The 21,122-nt window shown below is 42.7% G+C and overlaps 2 protein-coding genes across 3 annotated transcripts; one reads left to right on the top strand and one right to left on the bottom strand.

The window, feature by feature from the left end:
• Positions 1 to 7,549: 7,549 nt before the first annotated feature.
• idh3g (isocitrate dehydrogenase (NAD(+)) 3 non-catalytic subunit gamma) lies at positions 7,550 to 12,267 on the bottom strand. Its single transcript, XM_084479891.1, has 13 exons — positions 12,177 to 12,267; positions 11,888 to 11,935; positions 10,909 to 10,920; positions 10,673 to 10,770; positions 10,447 to 10,562; positions 10,288 to 10,348; positions 10,037 to 10,169; positions 9,595 to 9,728; positions 9,401 to 9,503; positions 9,149 to 9,295; positions 8,891 to 8,985; positions 8,706 to 8,766; positions 7,550 to 8,451 (listed from the first exon to the last, which is right to left on the bottom strand). Exons 1-13 carry the CDS (start codon positions 12,255 to 12,257, stop codon positions 8,350 to 8,352), a joined length of 1,191 nt encoding a protein of 396 aa, XP_084336017.1. The 5' UTR covers positions 12,258 to 12,267; the 3' UTR covers positions 7,550 to 8,349.
• Positions 12,268 to 12,389: 122 nt separating this feature from the next.
• fam3a (FAM3 metabolism regulating signaling molecule A) lies at positions 12,390 to 17,879 on the top strand. 2 transcript variants are annotated; one of them, XM_084480109.1, is made up of 10 exons: positions 12,390 to 12,797; positions 13,002 to 13,033; positions 13,123 to 13,230; positions 13,321 to 13,344; positions 13,430 to 13,553; positions 13,903 to 13,961; positions 14,068 to 14,118; positions 14,233 to 14,317; positions 15,713 to 15,839; positions 16,777 to 17,879. In XM_084480109.1, the coding sequence occupies exons 2-10, from the start codon at positions 13,021 to 13,023 to the stop codon at positions 16,873 to 16,875; spliced, it is 690 nt and encodes a 229-aa protein (XP_084336235.1). In that variant the 5' UTR covers positions 12,390 to 12,797; positions 13,002 to 13,020; the 3' UTR covers positions 16,876 to 17,879. The 2 variants fall into 2 exon arrangements, with proteins under 2 accessions (XP_084336235.1, XP_084336234.1); XM_084480108.1 differs by having other exon boundaries at positions 13,427 to 13,553.
• Positions 17,880 to 21,122: the final 3,243 nt, after the last annotated feature.

The following is a 21,122-nucleotide window of genomic DNA, read 5'->3' as shown; positions in this document are numbered from 1 at the left end:
TGAGAGGGGGATAGGGTCCAGGCAGGTAGGGAGCTCTTCAGACGGAGACACCAGGTCTGCAGCAGGGCATGAGAAAACAGATGGCGCAAAAAGCTCTTCTCTGGGCTGCTGGCATAGTTTCTGCTGCCAAGGGCGATGAATGTTCAGACTCATGATCTATGAACCTTCATTGCTTATCAGTCTCATATCAGGACCGGCAATGTTCAACAAGGAGGACCCAGACAACAGTGAGCTCCTTATTTTTTTGATGTTTAATTACAGAATTTTCTAGCTTTGTTTGTGATTCCCTGGGCTGTTTCATGAGACCCAAGAAAGTAAACAACATAAAAATACACCAAGTGTCTGCAGCACAACATCAATGTGGACATTTGTAGTTTGTGGAATATTTGATGTTATCACTTTAACAACAGCATCATGGATATTCTCAGATTTTTCCTGTTCGTATCATGGTGAATGTAGTACTCTGGTGAAGGATTGGGCAGTAGTCCTATATGATTAACGGTTAATTATGATATGTAAAGACAAGCCATAGTTGACACAAGATTAATTACCCATAACCTAGAAACCAATATTCATGAGCAAGCTAGAATCTTTGCCATTTAAAAATCTGTAAAAAATCAATAGCATGTATTTCATCTGCCCGGGAAATGGGTACATCTGGTCACCCTAGAACAGCAACCATCACCTTAGGTAACTCTTTTGGTATGTTATATCGCTTAAGGATGTTTATCCGTCCATTTAATCCAGATTTTAATGAAGGAATGAAGGAACAATTTTAGATGAGAGGGAAAGCAGAAGGGCATACACACAACTTCCCCTCATTTTATTTGTCTAAGGATCTAAGACAGTTGGCTGGGTCGCCGCAGCTTGGTACAGACAGGTATGCCACTGCTTAGCTTAGCCCTGGGGCCTAGCATGAGCTCGCTGCTAGCCATACTTGGTTTCTTGCTCGGGGCCCTTCACGCAGGTTCCCGACACCATAATGAAAATGAACCCTCAATTAGTCCTTTTTAATTTTTTTGGGCTTGTTTTGCTATACCCTTTTTATAACAGAGCACAGGACATCTGCCTAGCAACATATGTGGTTACGACAATGCCTTGAAACTTTTCCATGCAATTTCATGCAGCATCAGGATACCTTCGTGCAAAGCCACTCAAATATCTAATCCACATTGCAGTGACAGTGAGGGGAGAGATTTATTCAAAGTTGGGTTTTTCTCTCTGATGGACTTTCAGATATTTTGTTTGTCATAGAAAGACACTTTGGTAGACGGGACACCTGGGTACAATAAAAGCAGATATGCAGACATGCATATCTTTAAGCTGGCGTCGTCCAGCATGGAACAGACCTGAATTCATGATTAAAGAAGAAAATAACTCCCATTTCAGGATGGTTAGACAGGGTATGCACTGTTCATTCAATATGTCATATGATATTATGATATTTAATATGATACGTACTGACTAATTGGCAGGCTAGACAAGCCCCTGGCAACAGGTGTGGGATAAAACTAGCCCAAAATCGAGGGTAAGATCTCTAAATGTGTACACAAATCAACGCCCACCTTGGCCTGATGGACTGGAAGCGAGATCATTCATTTATCACACTCCATCAATGTCACTGGGAAATGACCAATGCACAAACAGGGATTTGGTTCAGAATCAGAGCGGCGCGGCAAGCAGAACTGAAAAAGCAAAGGGGGGTACGGAGTGATGGCGCCGTGCCAAGGCCCGCCCACATCAGGGGGAGTGATCGCCGGTGATGTCAGGGTTGTGTTATGTAGGTTGTCATGAGCACAGCATGCCTGCCTTGATGTAATGTAACTCTGGTACTGCCCCCCTTGAACCCTGGAGCAGAAGGTTGAACATTTAACGGTGAGAGACTGTCGGAGAGATTGGGAGAGAGTATCCGTATAATTTAGCGAAAAAGTAAAATGGAGAATATAGGAAAAAATAAAGTAAACAAAGCCAGACATATTGGAAGAACATGTTGGACCGCAGCAAACAGTCCGTCAATATCCAATCTATCACCATAATTATTTTTTCTCTCTGTGCTTTCCATTCTTTGCGGGCCCCTCTATATATCTGGCTGGACAGCAGCGCCGTCAAAGCCAAATGGATGTTTTTTTGAGGAGCGACTACACGTCAACGTCCAATGTCTTACCCCGTGGGAAAGCTGATTTATGATAAACCTAAATAAATAAATAAATCAAATAATAAGCGGCCCACAGCAAGGCCCCCCCCCCCCCCAACCCAGATGGAGCCTCTCAGGACGGGGGAGGAAGCGAAAGATCGACCATGTGAACATGGAGAGAGGGGCACAAAGGGAATCTAAATAACATGGGTCTTTCCAGATTTTTCATGTGGGTGTCATGTAACAGGACCCCCTCAATCTCCCACTGCACAGTAATACACAAGCGGACACAGCACTCTCAAGCAAAGCCCCCCCCTACCGTCCACCCCTGACCTGCTATTATATTTCAACCCTCAGCCGCATGACTGTGCTCACTCCCTCCCTGATCCCTGTGAACCATTTTCAGGTGGTTTCCACTTCCCTGTCAGGGGCAGACATATGTCTATGCCAAAAACACATAAACACAAACACACATACACATATTCACATACACACACACACACACACACACACACAGTATGTGATGAATGAATGTGAGCCCATGGAAATTTGAGCAATGCAAAACGCACACACATGTTGGCTATATGTGGAGCCCGGACACTGTTCCCTAAAGGGATCAGATAAGAGCCGTATGTTCACCATATTACGGAGAGTGCTGACATAAGGTAAACAGGATAATTGCTGGTTGTGTGGGTGGCATGCACTTACGCAACGCATCAATTCAAGGCATGTCTGTTAAATGTAGGGACTGTTCACTGTGCTTTGCTCGTGTGCTCATGCTGGTGGATGTGATGGGGTCTATGTTGGGTTAGGTTTGGACAAGAGAGCACCGACCGTACATTACAGACCACAATGGAAGATGTTAAAAGTTGTAACTTTGAACGTGCTTCACACAATTGTGGGCGTTCTCAGTGACACATTCTCTTGAACGCTTTGACTGCAAATCAAAAATATTCGCACTGAAGGCAATCGAGGGCACTTTGAATGAAAGAGGCCACCCAATATATAATTACATATTTGATTTTATTTGACGTTGGACGTCTGCCTACCTGGCACCTACTGCACTTTAGGCTGCCAAGAAGGGCACTTGTTGGGGTTAAGAGGACCCCCCCTCTCATGTGTCCATTTCCCAGGTCTCTTTCTTTCCCCTGGGGGCTTTGTTCATTTTTAACAGAACATTTCTGCCAGTTTCAGTTTTCATTCATACGTGTCTCCCTTGAGACTGTGACTGGGACACTGGGTTGTACAAACAAACTTGACCCAACGGTATCTATAGTGTGCACTGCAGCGGCAGTGGCTGACCTAACGATAACAAAACACCAGTGGTCAAACAACTTTGGCCTGAATGTAAGCCATGTCAGCCTCGTGCAGTCGGCGGCTAAGTGTAAATAACATCAATTAAGTATGAGAAAGCTTTTTGGAAACAGGCCGGGAAACCCTGCAGGCAGTGTGGGTCGGTGAGGCGTTTCAGATAAATGCTCTAGATATGTCGTGTGGCCCTCTGGATGCTGAACACAGCACCAGATGGAGCGAATGAGAAGATGTCAGATTTTCTCCTGGCTCCCATGTGTGTGTTTGGCAGTGGCTGCAGCTGTGGGGGACTGCTTGCAGTCTCCGCCTGCCACGCCACATGACCTCCCAGGCATTCAACCTACATCATCTTTACGTAACACCGCTCCCTCCATTTCTACCCCAACCTTACCACCATGGCCCTCCCATCAATCAATCTCCAATCTACACTCTAGCTTTTTACCCCTGTGCATCTCCCCCTCCTCCTCCTCATGTGCCTAATACCTTTCCTTTCATTCCTCCTTCCTCCTTCCTCCTTCCTCCTTCCTCTAAAAGTGCATCCTCCCTTTTCGCTCAGTGTTCAGTTCCCCACTGGCTCCCCATGGCTGCTGCCACCATAGTTCATCCGGGATTAGCACTGTCTCTGTTAAACGGGGCACTGTGAACGCGGCTCCTTTAACAGCACGCCAAGGGAACACACAGAGTTCCCAAACAGGCGGTCTAGGGGCTCCATAATGGAGGGAAATAGCGACGCAGTGACGTAGCGCGATGTAACTAAGCCATCGCTGAGAGGAAGGAAGAAAGGCCCAATTAGCAGAGCGCGGCGCTGGCTGACTGGATGCAGCTGTGCAGTGCGAATGGCTGCACCATGGAGCACTGTGAATGATAACAATCACCTAGGCGGTAATGCACACATGCACACACACACAAACACACACACACACGGATGGGGATATATCTTTACATGCACCATCTCATAACTTTACACACACACACACACACACACACACACACACACACACACACACACACACACACACACATCAAAAAAGCCCACACAGATGCCCACTCCCATAAACAAACAGGCACATGGGTAGTGGTAATTACAAGGGGCTTGTATTACAAAGGATAGATAGTATGTAGATAGTATGCAATGAAAAGAGTGAGAGACAGACAGAGACAGAGAGTGAGAAGGGGAGTGAGATGAAGAGAGAGAGAGAGAGAGAGAGAGAGAGAGAGAGAGAGAGAGAGAGAGAGAGAGAGAGAGAGAGAGAGAGAGAGAGAGAGAGAGAGAGAGAGAGAGAGAGAGAGAGAGAGAGAGAGAGAGAGAGAGAGAGGGGTATGGCAACCGACTAATAATAAAACACACTTTCATCGTCGCTTCTTAACTCACAGTTAGTGTCAACCCACTTGATTACTTCATTTATCAACAGAAAGGTGGATGAAAGATTTGAAACAAGCTTTCAGAAGAGGGAAAGATAGGCCAAAGGTGGTTGGACAAGAGCAGGGAGGGGGGAGGGACATGTAAGTGGATGAAAAATGATCTGTTAGAGATGAAAAGGGCAAATCGTATTTACAAGACAATGTAAATATCTGTTCTTATAGATGGACGATGTGAAGCCAAGGCAGTCTTTGGGTCAATCAACGAGCTTGATTGTATCCGATACAGAATAGCAGCGTGACTAATAGTGTGTGGAGTTTAGGTTATTGTCTAATGGCTTCTCGTATAGGCCTTCCCCTGCGGCCACACAGGTTTCAGTCTATAGATTAGTCAGAAAGAGCAGGAAATTACAAATAGGTGCCAGTGAATGATACGTCACCAGGCCCTGCAATAAAATGCAGTACAGAATATTCCTTATATTTGATGAGGTGTACTAGAAGAAAAGCACACACACACACACACACACACACACACACACACACATACACAGACCGCAAATAGAAATGCTCGGTGGAAAGCCAAGTGTCTGTGTACAAATCTGTGTGTCTTCATTACAGCCCAACAACAGAGACACTGTGTAGACCTTGACAATGACTGACAATGCAATGTTTTACCAACCAATGTTCAACATTTTTGCCCATTTTCACAAGAACAACCTGGCCTTCTCAGAATTAACTCTTATATTAGTTACTTGTTAACTTACTGGATTTGTGCAGTTTACCCCTTGTTGTCGGAAGATCCGGTGCTGGAATGGCAGACGGGTTAGGGGCTTATGTGTGTTTTTTGTGTGTGTGTGAGTATGCGTGGGTATGCATGTGTACTTGCGTGGGTTTGTGTGCTTTGTGTGTGTTTGTGTGTGCATTCTTGTATGTGCATGCATGTGTGCATGTGTGGGTGTGAGTGTGCGTGTGTGTGGGTGTGGGGGGGGCGGGGGGGGGGTAATGAAATGATCCCGTTAAAGGTGCCCTGCATAGCTCCGTGGGGCCGTTACCGAGATAAAGAGCTATATAAATAAACCTCCCAGGAGTGTTTGAGGGAGCAGAGTATGTGCAGCGCAGCAAGCCCAGGGTGTCAGGTCCCAGTGGGGCCGAGGCAGGGGGGAGAGTGCAGACCAACTAACCCCCCCCCACCCCTCCCCACCACACACACACACACACACACACACACACACACACACACACACACACACACACACACACACACACACACACATAGATCAGCCGGATGGACGGCTTGGCTTCCTACTCAACATCACCACCAGGGGCTTCTGACCACATAGCTGGCTACGGGGGAGAGCGGTACTGTGCAATACAGTTCTGGGGTAAGGAAGAGGCGGTGGGGTGTGAGGGAAGGGGTCGAGGTGGAGAGGAGGTGAAAAGTGTCATGGTGAAGAGAGTTTGAATTACAGCTGCGTGATTTTAGTTGATTCAATTGTTGACTGGTTTTAGGGGTCGCGCTCCGGGGAGTCTGATCACGCCCGGGTGACAGGAGAGTTATCAGTAATTGCAGGCCCTGAGGGGATGCCGTTTGGGGAAACAGGAAAAATCTGAAGTGGAGTGGGGTGCATACAGGCCAACTTAGGAGCCTCCCTGGAGTGAATAAGTGACAAAGATGGAGAGAGGGAGTGCAGAAGAAACAGTCGGGCCGAACTGCGAGAGGCCAAAGAACACACCTGACTAATTCCTTACACATGTAACACTCACGGCCGCCGGCATTTTGGTTCCATAAATCTTTCATGAAGGATGGCCATCCCGAAACATTAATTCATGTTCAACATGTTTTCAATCACATCATTATTATCATAATTGTATTATGCATTATTTTTTGCCTATTTTTTCGCAAGACTATTCTAACTCTCCATCTGTGTGAGATCTGTCCATAGGGTACACATGAACCTTGTTCCAGTTTAATGAGGTCTTGATATTTATTAACTGTATGCCATATGCTGTGTATGCTGGCTCAACGTTGAAGGAATGGTTTTGATTTTGAGTTATTATTTGTTCTTCTCGTAAATTATTATTTTGGGGTGGGTGAGGTAATAGTAGGCGTGGTTTGGTTTGGGGACAAACAATTCCAGTTTTACCTGGTTACCTGGTTTTATGTCAAGCTGGCTGAGCTAAAACAGGTCAGCTGTCAAAAACCACTACACACACAACACCCAACCAAGAACTGCTTTGAATGATGGCCAAATAGTTTCTCTGTCGCATGACATTGAAAAACATATTTATGGTCTTAAATATCACTTTCTCACACAATTCTCCGGTCCTTCCAGCAGTTTTCACACTAGTCAAGGCTACAGTAAATGTAAGCTTATTGCAGACCCAAATAATTACAACGGGCAATTTTCTTGTCAACCAGCTGTAACGGGACACATGCCGCGAGAAAGATGCAGACCCGCACCTACAGTTTTAACGATCTACAAGAGGGCGACTGTGCTGACGCCATCCAGTGGGCACACAAGAGGCAAGAAACCGCTGCTTTCACAGGATACGGGACGGGCATGCATTTTGTGTGAAATTGGGAACTATGCTACTTTGCAGTTCTGCGTTATCTAAAAAAACAATGAATACCGTGTTCAGGATACAATAGTATAACTAAAAGCAAAACGTTAATCCAAAATAGACTATGCCGTTTTCATTTCATACAGATTTCCCCACAATGGTCAAAAAGGTAATTTCCAAAGGTTCTTTTGATAACCTCTTTATTATATTTATGTTGTACATTTACACACAAACATGTTGACATTATTTTAATAACTAGATCCAAAAAACAATACATATAGCATGAAATAAATGCTAGAATGTTAATGGGAAAAACCACCCAGCAATTACACATTGTGATGCGTTATCAAACTATCTGATCTCCGCTAGGTCGCATGAGAGACAAACAAATTGATCAAATTAAACAAAAGTACTTTTCAAAATCTTATCAAACATAGCCTTCAGATATCCATTCTCCAGGCATGTGGGGACAAATGTTTTCTCCCAGCAGATGATGAGGAGTCAGTAAATTAGAAAAGCATCTCTACCTTAAGGCCAAATGGAAACGTCTTGTTGCGGTTGAACGGAAAGGCTGAATCAGATTAGGAAATCATATGACTTATAATGCACTACTGTGTGTGAACGTAGGTAACATGAACCACTTCACCCAACAATAAAGCAATTCAACATGTACTTAATCCAAAACCTTGTCCACAATATCATGTGGTTTCCCCATGGATAGATGTGATACATGTGATCACAGTGATTGCATGAAGAGTCTTGTTTAATAAATATGTCTTAAGACAGAATGTGGGGGACCAGTACACTGAACACAAACACACCCAAAAGTAACAGTTCCTAAACCATTGATACAATCCGCATGCATATACATTAACCCTCCCGCCATTTATTATTGTGCGCTTAACAATAGCAATATAGACACATGTTGGTCCACGTTTAATCAGAGGTTGATGATTGGCTGGCTGCCTGGGAGGTCGTGGTATTTAAAGGTCGGTGGTGAGCTGTCCCTTACTCTGGATGAGCTTCATAATGGACTGGACAACCTCAGAGGTGGTGCCCTGCCCCCCGATGTCAGCAGTGTGCAACTGCAAGGACAAAACACATTTACAATTCAGGCATACGGTTTTTACATTTGCGAAAAATGAATGAGCCGAGGCATTTGCCTCCAAGTATGTACATTGACAAAAATTTCCTTCAGCAGCCTTTTATCAGATAAAGGACAACATAATCTCTGCTAGTATATCTGGCCGTAAACACAGTCCGTGCAGGCCAGCAAGAGGGCCATTCTGTGTTGGAGAATCTAAGCTGAGGGCTGAAAAGCCGGGAGAAGCGGACTCACCCTGGTCTCGTTCATGCAGGTGAGGATCGCAGTACGGAGCAGACTGGCATACTCGTAGAGCCTGGTATCATCCAAAGAGAACGAGTACAATTAGAACCCCAATTTCACATATGAGAACACATGCACTGTGAGAAAAGCACCAGAACTGAACATGGATTAGGCAATCAAAGCAGGTGGACCCTTACTTGAGGTGGTCCAGCATCATGCAGCTGGCCAGCAACATGGCAGTGGGGTTGGCGATGTTCCTGCCGGCAATACTCTTCCCCGTGTTCCTAGTAGCCTGGGAGGTAGAAGCAGAGCGACGACCTTAGAAAAACAACTGACCGGAGACCATCAGCAGCCATACTTTGCAGATGTTATAGTTTGTGGATGTTTAAGAATAAAAACACCAAAGAATGGATCTTCTTCACCCCAATGGTTCTTTAACTGTGCAGACTGCTTACCGTTTCAAAGACTGCATAGTCCCGGCCGTAATTGGCCCCAGGCACCAGGCCGGGGCCTCCGACCAGCCCAGCGCACACGTTGCTCACCACGTTGCCATACAGGTTTGGCATCACCATCACATCAAACTGCTCCGGGTTGGACACCAGCTGATAAAGGTGTCCCCATGCGTGAGACAAAAGTATGGTTCATGTTTCTCTTGAAAAATGACCACTCAAAACCCTTTACAGCTATGTGTCCTAACTGACTGTTACCTGCATGGTGGTGTTATCCACGATCATTGCGTCAAACTGAATATCCGGATATCCAGACGCAACCTCCCTGCAGCACTGCAAGAACAGGCCATCACCAAGCTTCCTGTTGGTGGAATACATTTTTTAATACCAAAACAGGCAGGCAGTAAAGGTGACTTAATCTAAATGGCATGGGTGGCCCCCAGCAGACTCACATTATGTTGGCCTTGTGGACAGCGGTGACCCTGCGGCGACCTTTCTCCCGGGCCAGTTTGAAGGCGTAGTCTGCGATCCTGAGGGAGTTGGCCCTGGTGATGATCTTAAGGCTTTCCACCACCCCGGTAACACTCTGCAGTAGGACAGTGCCACAGCACGAGGGGCATCAGATTCAAGCTTGAAAAAGCCGGCTTGGCTCAAGCAGAGAATTGAATTACAGCGTGCATGTTAACCATTAGGAAACCTATAATTGCATCATGTTACACTCAGTTAGTCAATTATTTTGATTTGGCATCAAACCAAAAAATAACCACATTTTCTCAATATGTATAGACTACAAAGTCAGGACTAAGATAGAAAGACAAAAAACACATGTTAGCATTAGAAAAAAAAAAGTAAAAATTGTGTGTGTGTGTGGGCGTGTGTTTGGTGTGTACTGACCTCGTGCTCCAGGCTGCTATATTCCCCCTCTGTGTTCTCCCTGACGATAAGGACGTCAATGTCCTTGTGTCGGGTCTGGACACCTGGGAGGGACTGGCAGTGCATCACATTGGCATACAGATCCAGACTGGTGCTGTGGATGCACATGAAAAGAGACAGATTCAGAGAAAGGGAAACCAGCTCTGAACAATAATAGGTTTGACAAAAAAGGCTTTTGTCCAAAGTACCGACCATTCAACCAAATCACTCACCGAAGCAGATTGTTTCTGGATTTGACAGAGGGTGGCATGGTGTGGTTTGTCTCTATGTTACCTGACAGAATAGGTAAATATAAATGGCATATATTTGACATGGGTTATGCACATTGACCTTAATGTTAAATCCTTTTCACGTTTCTCACATTTTCTTACCTTTAAGGGCAACTCCATTACGGCGGATGGCAGTAATGGCATTATTTATGTCATCTTCACTGGTCATGGCAGAGTTGACGTGCACAACCTCAAAGTCCACAGGCACGCAGCTGAACCTTTTGACGCCAAAAAACAACAACCGTGATCTAGTCAACCTGAATTTCGCCCAAGCACATTCAACACTATACTAAATTGTTACTTAAACAGTATACAAACAATAACATACCTGAAAACTTCTCTGACATGATTCAGCAGCTCTGGTCCAATACCATCTCCTGGAATGAGGGTGACTGTGTGTCTGCCTCCATATTTTGCCGGGAGTGGCTAAAAAAGTGACAAATCACACATTATGCAAGAGTTCAAGAATTTATTGATTTGAATATTAAGAGTAACATATAGTGGATGAAAGAATGAAAATAAAGTAGGTTGCCATTGAAGAAGTACCCCTCAGAAAAGACTTACTATGTTCTCTCCCTGTTTATTGAAGATCCACAGCAGGAAAAGCAGAGAGAACAGCAATAGTTAATTTGAGAGCCATGATAGATAGGACATACCATTTAAAAGACCATTCCTAAGGTTAGACTAATTGCTAGATGTACTCCTCTCCCAAAGAGAACCAATTCCCACAAATAAATAATGAAAAAAGGGGAGTGGGAGGGTGGAATGAAGAACAGCCCCAAACCACAACACCACAATTCTACCCATACATGATAGAGAAGGGACATTAGCAGCTAGTGATATGCGACCAGGAAGCAAGTTGATTTTAGTAGTTTTTTAAACTGGTTACCACTGGTACCATGACATGTTTCTTGATCAAAAACACTATATTTGTAATTTGTAATCCTTATGTGTTATGGCACATATCCCCCAGTATAAGATTCAGTCTGGCCCGAATGGTTCCTCCCACACAGAACAGATTTTCACAGGTTAAATCACATTGGGCCACCCAAAACACGCATGTTATATGCTAAATCGACTGTCACTATGCTGCTTAGAGCATGGCCCAAAGTCGTTTTCATGGTCTCCATGACAGCTGACAATCCAGCTCCTTATTCACATTTAAACACTTGACGGCTGAGCTAGGGTGTCCATGAGGAAGTTCACAGCATGATGTAGATGATTTTTTACCCATTTCAATGTTCACACATATTGACAACCTTCAGTCGGGCCCAAATGTTTTTTTCCCACTCAGAACCGATCTAAACAATGCCTTTTCTTGGACTGAATCTTATACTGGGGATATATGGCATAAAACAGAATAGATTACAAATACATTGTTTTTGATCGACTCGTTCCCTGGTTGCATATCACTAGCTGCTAATAGGGAGCTGCGAATCGGGACATTCGGAACAGCTTCGTCACGGGATGAATAAGGACAACACAGGGCTATGTTTTTATTCATATTGCATAGCTGTGATTAGAGGTTATCTGTGACACTCACTGCAGCCGATGACCTCTCCCGACAGCTTGTCAGCGTTGGCCCAAGCACCTAAAATAAGTTGCCATTATAAAAAGGGAAGAAGAGAGAACGGATGTTAACAGCACTTTCTTGATACACTAGGCATTAGTCTGTTATTACGTAAAGCTAAACGACAGGTTAAAAACTGAGCTAGCTCACTTAGCTGGTAGTTAACCAAATGACCTTGTATATAGAAAAAAACATATTGGCTTTTGAACATCTAGCTCAGCTTTGGAAGGCGACAAAAAGCGTAACAGATGCCTTTTCTTACTTTAACCGTATTCCCCAGTCGTCCACCCAAAAGAGGTTTGATGATTTTGGACATGGAAAGCACAGCACTGGAAGCAGCCATCTTAGTTTCTAAACAGGACGTAAAGTTGAGTGTCGCACCGCAATGCTCGCAATTGCTCGCTTGTCCGTAAAGCAATATTAATATATTTTTTTCCCATTTCTAAATATAAGTGATATGGGTGTGTGGAGAGGCCATTGTAACGACACAGTGTCATTTTTATATTTTATTATTTTTATATTTTAACTTCATATTCCCGAGATACTTGGGCGCAGACTCAGTGGGCTCGCTAGGTGTCGTGTGTATACCTTATGTTTCAGGCTCCTGAGGCTCAGGCGGACTAGTATTCCGGAAGGTACTTGCTCACCTTTAACAGTTTATGGGTTTACCACACAGATTTACACTTTGTTTCTCAATTATATGTCAGTGTCGTTCGACGAATACACTCGACTAAACATCGACCTACCAGGAATGGCTCGGTTATTTCAAATATCCAATAGTTGACTTACAACAGCGTCGCCTCGATGAGAAAACAACGGAAGAAATAAACTCCCAGGTGGCAAGTAATTCAGTAAATCATCGTCTGTAACCTTGACACAATAGGTAGGATTCTCTCCTTTATACATTGTTGTGATGTTTTGTGCTGGCTGCGATTGCGCTTGACAGTTGTTCAGTGTTAATTTGTGAAATTGGTCGTATGTTTAATGCAGCCTTGGTTAGCCTCGCCTTTGCATAATTGACCCATCATCGCTTGGCTGTTTATCGCAGACTCTGTTTTATTCGATATTCTCTTATCTATATTTGCAGGCCTGTGTACGAGTTAATCATGAGATTAGCAGGTTGGTAGTCAACAATTATGATAAAAAAAATATTAATTTCAAACTGTTTGCCGACACTGGTTGATTGGAAATGTGTACCTCTGTGACAGGGCCAATACGAGTAGTAGCAGTGGTACTATTGGTCGGACTCACCTGGTTTTTGGCCAGCACTATATTTGGAGGGGACAGTGGCTCATCAGTGCGACATTTCTTTACTGGTAAACAGAATCAAATTGACACAAGCTATGCTACATGTCATTCATGCATGTTTTTTGTGTTAAAAACCCTGTCTGTTTTTGTTATTTTAGGCGCAAGTGAGGAACCAACAGCCGGTCAGTCAAATTACAATGACATGTCCATGCCCAACATATGGAAAGTAGTACATTTAGCTGACTAATGTATTGTGTTCTTTAGCAGAGCCTCGTCCCCGTAGATATAAATGTGGCCTTTCGGCCCCATGTCCTCCAAAGCACCTCGCGTTCCGTGTGGTGTCAGGAGCTGCCAATGTGATCGGACCCAAAATCTGCCTGGAAGACAAGATGTGAGAAGTGATGCATAGCCTCATCGTCCTCAACACTCTCTTTTTTTCTGTTTTTCTGTCTCTCGCTGTCCCCTTTGATCTTTATTTCTCCCATCCCTTTTTCTTTTTCTCTGTGCTGCCTTAACCAGGCCTCACATCTTTCTGGGGAGCTGAATGCAAGTATTCAAACTCTCGGTTTGTTTATTGGATACCTCACCACCATCTTTTTCTTCCTTGTCTCTAGTCCTGGCCCTCGTTTTCTTTCCCATGTTGTCCCTCATGTTCCTGTCACTGGGCACGGGTTAACGAGAACTGATGTCTTAACCTTGCCTGGCCCTCTGCTTGAAGCTAATGATTCTATGTATTACAGGTTGGTGAGCAGTTTGAAGGACAACGCTGGCCGAGGCATTAATGTAGCTTTAGTAAATGGTAAGATTGAATCCATCCAGGTACTCTTTTTATTTCCTCTAGGCTTCTTTGCGCAAAGCTTTGGCCTGACTTGTTTATTTATCTTGCCTTCATTTCTGATATGCAGGCGTGACGGGAGAGCTGCTAGAAACCAAGTCTTTTGACATGTGGGCAGGAGGTATTTAAAACATTTGCCTCCTCCAAAGGATACACACTCATAGCCAACATGGGAACACATACACCCCCGCTGATCATGACTCCTGGCTTTATATGCTCTATCTGTTGTTTTCAGATGTCTCTGACCTGCTGAAATTCATCCGACCGCTCCATGAGGGAACTCTGGTGTTTGTGGCGTCCTTTGATGATGCTGCCACTAAGTAAGTCCAAGATGCTCACTTGTCCCTCCTCTCTCTCCAAGAACGTAGGACGAGAAAAAAACAATTGTGGAATAAATAGTTTCCAGAATTTTCAGAAGCTATCCAGGATCAAATTAACTGTATCAACTGAGATTGTAATGATTCTACTCAACCTAAAACACTCTTTTGAGAAAGCTCCATGACCAGAGCCGTGCTAAATCACGGGTAAATCTTGGATCTTGCATTTGAATGATGGAGACAGCTTAGAGCCAAGAAGGATTTTGAGGCGTATGCCATGAGCTGGTAATAATTTAATAATAATAATTTGCAATAATTAAATCGCAAACATATATATATATATATATATATATATATATATATATATAGCTGATCACTTCACAGTGTAGCACCAAAGTATTATAAAGCTGCTCTTTTCCGAATATAATTGTACGCTGGGCTCATCTTTCGCTCATGTTCATTTAATTGTCCTCAACCTGGAAACCAAACAAAAGGATATGCCTTGTGGCATTTTTCCACTATACTGTCTTACTATTCTCCATTACAACTGGGGTTCCTGCTAGAAGGTATGTCTTTACTGATTTCACACTTGTCTTGAGCCGATGACACAACACACACTTTTATTGCCTGTATAGTTTTATATTATAGCCTATAATGAAGTCTGATTGGTTCGTAAGAGTCATTTATTATATTTGGGTTGTTTAAGACAGACAGAGACACATAATGGTAACTGATGATGAACCCAGTTTGATGGCTCATTGAGAGCATATTTATTTCAGACTTTTGACTCTTTCACTTTGGACAATGTTTCACACATATTTCTCATAGTGCCTACTCTGTGAATTATGATATTGCCTTGATATAACATGTTTAATATTGATACCAGTGATCTAATAGTGTGAAATAATGTCCAATATCCAGTCTTAAGACCAAGACTAATCTGAACTAAATCTGTCCTTTTTCATTGAGGAACAAAGACGAAAGATAAAGAATCAAGCTGTTGAGAACATACTCTTTGTGCATGCCGCTGTGTCTCATACACAAGAACGCACAGTTTATTGTATATTTATAGGTCTATATTCCTACAATTTGAGATGACCTCTCGCTCCCAACAGCAACCAGAGATGACGTCACTGCTGCCCTCTTGGAGGCGGTCGGGCTCACTTTGGCCCGACCTCAGCTAGACCATCTCAGGCAGCACAGCTCTGTGCTTTTACCCTGGTAGAAACGCGAATCAGCGTAGTAACGCCACGGCTGTAGCTAGCTTGTTATGCCCGGATATTGTTGTCATAGCCCATCTTCACCCTGCAACATTGATGATAATGGTTAACAAATCAAGACAGAGTGTGCATTTACTTGAGTGAACATCACTTCTATTTACCAATTTCTCCATTGCAGAATGAATGATGAAGCCAGACGACTGTTCGAGGAGCTGGGCAGCACGGCTGCAAAGGAGCTGGCCTTTAGAGACAGCTGGGTGTTCGTTGGCGCCAAGGGTATCGAGAATAAAAGTCCATTCGAGCAGGTACATGGTCATTACTAAGGGTGTTGTAACGGTGGACTCGTACACCATCACATAATAAGGGAGTCACACAAATCAATGTTAAATCAAACAGGTATTTATTTGATATAAAACAAACAACTTGAAACAAATGTCTAGGGGGAATTTAGATTACCTGAAAGGTACAAGTGGAAAAGTACAAAGGTGACCAACCAAAGCAGCAGCGTGCCTGCATCAACCAAAGACGGTTTTTCGGTGACATCAAAGTCCCTTTTCCACCACAAAGGCACACCAGAGGTGAATTGTGATGACTGGATTTCCTTCTGGACAGCAGTCGATGGGGGATTAGGCTTCTCGTTAACTTATTAAAGGATAACGCCACATGTGTGGCGCATTTCCTCAATCGCTCATTATTACGCTCATACACAACGACAGTACAAGCTTAAAAATAAGCATTTCTATTAAAATTAAGAGATGAGAAAGTATTATGAATCCACAACTGCTATTATTGGCAGACAACATGTGCAAAATATTAAACAGACCAGCTAATCGGCTCTTCTGATCTGGCTTTATAGAGAGCAGTAATCAAACTATTTAGAATAAATAGTTTGATTACTGCTCTCTTAAGTTATTATTGGTAGGCAACATGTGCAAAATATTAAACAGACCAGCTAATCGGCTCTTCTGATCTGGCTTTATAGAAAGCAGTAATCAAACTATTTAGACTAAATGAATTGGCTGATGATCGATGGCCAACCAGCTTCTCAGATCCTTTTGTGATTTGTGATTGGAATGTTCTTAAAGTTCTCAAATTATACTTGGTGTCACGATCAAATATTTGAAGGCATAAAGCTAATTGCTGTTAAATATCTTATCTTTTTAGCATAAGAAAGTCAATCTTGACCAGTTGTAGCACTGATGTATATGTCTGTATATATTATCATTGTATTTTCCTCATCAGCGTATGAAGAACAGTAAAGGCAGCAACAAGTACGAAGGCTGGCCAGAGTCTCTAGAGATGGACGGCTGCATACCCCTGCGCGCACCCCTGGAGAGCTAGCTCCCGTCTAGAAGTCTTCTTCCCTTTCTTCTGAGCAAGTCATGTACAAAGAACGCCTGGAGCAGCTGACGTGCCGCTCATGAGCCCCTGATCTTTCACTGTGAACCGTGCCTGATAGACCTCACCAGCCGATAAAGGCTTTGAATATTTAAACTTTCCTTTACTTAGACAAACTCGTATGTTGTATTTCTGCCCATATCAGACACTTGACCGTGGATGTGTATTGATGGACTACAATTTCCAGCATGCAAAGATGCGAAGATGAGAGGCATTCCTGCTGCTACTTTGGGCAGAATGTAGTTGGTGTTCATATAGAAAGAATTAAATTGAGTAAATCCGTTGGTTTAGACAGATTTCAGGATTTCAATGCAACAGGACATGAGTCTGCAGTATGTTTCGCCATTGTAGGTGAAAACTGTTAAGTTCCTCTGCAGGTCTACAACTGCTGTGTCCGTTTTTGTATCTGTTGGCAAAACTAATCACTTTCATGACACTTGCCGCTATTAATAGTCTTATCAGTAAAAATATTACTATAGATATATTACCTAAGACATTTAATAATCTGATTTATAAATATCCTGATAACTTCTTTGACTACAACTACATCAGTGTGTTGCTTCCTGTTCTTGTTCTCTATATGTACTTATTATTGCTATTTTATGGACATTCTACTTTTTTAACTTCTATTGGTACTGTTCGGTTTTGCATTGATAATATCTGATGAAATTGCTGCAAATCTATGCCCAATGTTTACATTTTTTTTTGCAAGCCAAGCCTTGTACTATAATTTATAAATATTATTGTGGTAACTTGCTTTTCTCTATTTTTGGATATGTTTTACTCCAATGTATTCATCAGACATCTGGTTATTCCAAATCTTTGGTGTATATTGTGGTCACCATTGGTGTAGTGTTTGGTTGGTGTAGTTGCACTCGTGTTTTCAGATGCTGATCAATTCAATGTAATCTAGGGTCTTTGAAATAAATTTTAAATGTCATACTTTTCCATGCTGTTTTTGTTAATGATATTTCGTTATAGATTCCACAAGATGGCGACATATATCAGGGTTTTTCACTTAATACTGCTTGGAGGCAGTTGGATATGGAGTTTTTTTAGAGAGAGAGAGAGAGAGAGGAGAGAGAGAGAGAGAGAGAGAGAGAGAGAGAGAGAGAGAGAGAGAGAGAGAGAGAGAGAGAGAGAGAGAGAGAGAGAGAGAGAGAGAGGAGAGAGAGAGAGAGAGAGAGAGAGAGAGAGAGAGAGAAGAGAGAGAGAGAGAGAGAGAGAGAGAGAGAGAGAGAGAGAGAGAGAGAGAAATGTATGATGTATTTGATAGCTCTTAATAATAAATCATAATAAATCAATTTATCATGATGAATCTTATCCTGTCATTTTGTTCGAAGTCAAGCACGTTTTTCTACATTGTAATATTCTATATTATATTATTGACATCAAATACCGTATGAATACATCATTTATTTGGGCATCGTAAGTGAAAAGCTTTATTCTGAGACGTCTCGTAAACAACGTCTACTACCGCCCTCTTGTGGCGAAACGATGCCATGACAAGTGGTGTGTGTCTGGTCTAGCTCTAGCCCGTGGCAAGTGTATTCGACAGAAAGAGCGAAGCGGCGACAGCGAGCACGTCCAAAGCTCTTGAACCCCCCAAACGCCCCGTGCGTGAGTCATAGGATGTAAATTGTGTACATAATTAATTTGTATTCTAATATGAATGAACACGTGTACGTTTGAGTCTCCGTACCGACGGACCGGAGGACAATACCTCAAAGCAAAGGCTGGCAGCATCTGAACTGGAGCACGTACATCGACTCGCGCGCACACACCAAGGATCCACTCGAGTGGGGATTTTCAAAGCGACTGCACCACCAGAAGCCTATAAAACAGACCAGACCAAACACGCGCTTGCTATATATTTGGTAGTAGTGTAAAATAGATAGTGTAAAAAAGAATTGTGTACGTAAGACCGTTTGTACATTGTGTGGCTATAACGCTTCAACGGCGCTTATCTAACGAAATGATGTGTAGGTCTCGGTGAGTTCGCCATCTGGGCTGACCTGCTCGTCTGATAAATAACCGACAAGATGTTACATTTGGGTGAGTTTTGTTTATTGTTATTCAAAGCTATGATGTTGAGAGCCAGACGCTTGCCATTGTTGTCCAATTCCAATGTAACCGATGTTATTGATCGCACATAGGCTTCTTAAACCATTCATAATGCTTTAAGAAGCCGTTAGCAAATATACCATTGCCGGTAGCAACTAAATATATACGTGTCTATTCTAGATGACGTAAAGCTATTTATCAGGTAACACTCATTTGGATCGGGTCTATGTTTATTTAGTGGGTATACGAATATAGTAGTCAATCGTGTATCCTAGGCAGAGGGGCGGGATGATAGGCCTATAAACATTACATTTATAGCTTTCTGAATGAATATTGACCTGCGAGGCAACCGATTTAGCGTTTGTTTGTGTTTGTGTCTCATTAATGTATTTTCTCTTGTTCCGACCCTGGTACATTTTCTTCTGTCACCACTTGACGTTTTTAAAGTCAGCTGAGTACCCAGTTAGCCAATGACTAGCGAGCCTGCATACAGTGTAAATAATGAAGCATGCACAATTAATCGACCACAATTATTTAATGTATCTGTGGTTGACAGTTCCGTCAACGTTGTTCGCTGTAGCACGTTGTTAACTTCATCAAACAACATTTTGACCCTTTAACGGTTAACTACAATACGACTACATCAAGTTAATCATGTTTATTGCCATTGCTCTTTACGGCCTAAATGAACAGAATAGTAACATGGCATTTTCAATCAGATTTGATTCATCTCTATCTTCAGCTATGAAGTCATGAGAGCTCAGAGGTGATCCGCTCAGCGAGTGGGCGATTTGAAGTGATAAAAGTGGATCAGCTGTTAATGTCAGCTCCAATGCTAGGACACCACTTCAGCATTGTGTGATCCTTATTAATAATGGTCTAATTAAAGGCTCACCGCTTGCCCCTGGATTAGCTGGACGAAGGGTGTGTAATGGCCCTCTGCTATCTAGATAACGTTCCCGTCGTCATTTCGTCGCCCCTCTGTTCTACCTACACCCCTCTCTTCCATGCTTGACCTGGATTGCACAAGAGCACTTTGTGTTTCCAGCCCTGCTGGTGGCCCAAATGAAAGAGAACAGTCCAGTGACCAGTGATTAGTGACCAGTGTTATTAGACTTTTTTTTGCCTCCCCCACCAGTTCTTAAATTCCATGTACTTAGACATAAGATGTGGAAAAATAAGCAGAATGTTCAGGATGTTATACTTGAATGTGAATAGGCTAGAAAACGTAATGTAAAATTTCTGTTAATTGGTTATAGCACACACAACATATTAACATCAGCAGCTATGCTCATACAATGATTATAAAGTGAAACACCACATTAAAGTTCTTCCAGATGTGATGTTATGTCACAGCCTTTATCCTCCCCCTTGCCCTTCATTTTATTTAGGTTGTAACATGTATGCAGTACATTAAATATGCAAACATAATATGGATAATTGATCTTATTACACTTATGCAATCTTAACATCAATGTTAGTGTTAGTGCTGTTTACCCTCTGTGTGTATTTATTTTAGCATAGTTAGTTAATGCTTAACAATGGAGTATAATTTCTCAGGCCGAATGGTACAACCAACCAGTGGCTCTACATTCCTTCATCGTTCTTTGGAAGCCAATGGCAGCAATGCTGATTGGTGGAAGCAGTAACCACAAAGATTGCATTAATCATAATTGTAGCCACGCCCATGCCAGTACCCACAGATCTCCATGAGGGTATTGTAAGTCATGTTTAACTACGGTTTTATGCATGGCTGCTTCTTATGCAGGTTGTGTTGCAATCACAAAGCCCTTGTTTTGATGAATATTATGATGGTGAGTATGTCTAGCAACATGGGCGTGCAATTTTAAGTGCAAAATTTAAGAACCTTCCTGGTGTTTTTGGGCCTAATTTGGAAAAAAATATTACTATGAGAATTGTGCTTTGTTGATTTCAGATATTTATTTGCATTAAAAACATATATGCTATTACAGAAATGTTACATTTTGGCTATTCCAAAATGGTATTCTATTTTTTGTTCCCAAGAAGATAACATTACAATATTGATTCTATATTCAATTGTTAGGAATGAAAGTAAGAGCCTATTTTCTGTAGCCCTAATTGTTGTGAATCGGCATTGCCCTAGC

Source organism: Micromesistius poutassou (genome assembly GCF_964030765.1).
Source record: "Micromesistius poutassou genome assembly, chromosome: 15".
In the NCBI taxonomy this organism is placed as follows: domain Eukaryota; kingdom Metazoa; phylum Chordata; class Actinopteri; order Gadiformes; family Gadidae; genus Micromesistius; species Micromesistius poutassou.
The sequence above is the reverse complement of the archived record's forward strand: the minus strand, read 5'-3'. Positions and strand labels throughout refer to the sequence as shown.

Excerpts from the sequence above, each read along its gene's own strand:
- idh3g (XM_084479891.1), bottom strand. The coding sequence starts at position 12,257 with ATGGCTGCTTCCAGTGCTGTGCTTTCCATGTCCAAAATCATCAAACCT. Across the intron at positions 9,729-10,036 it reads ATAGCAGCCTGGAGCACGAG|AGTGTTACCGGGGTGGTGGA; the intron begins GTCAGTACACAC and ends GTCCTACTGCAG. Across the intron at positions 9,296-9,400 it reads TGGATAACACCACCATGCAG|CTGGTGTCCAACCCGGAGCA; the intron begins GTAACAGTCAGT and ends CACCTTTATCAG.
- fam3a (XM_084480108.1), top strand. Across the intron at positions 14,119-14,232 it reads TTTTGACATGTGGGCAGGAG|ATGTCTCTGACCTGCTGAAA; the intron begins GTATTTAAAACA and ends TGTTGTTTTCAG. Across the intron at positions 14,318-15,712 it reads TTTGATGATGCTGCCACTAA|AATGAATGATGAAGCCAGAC; the intron begins GTAAGTCCAAGA and ends TCTCCATTGCAG.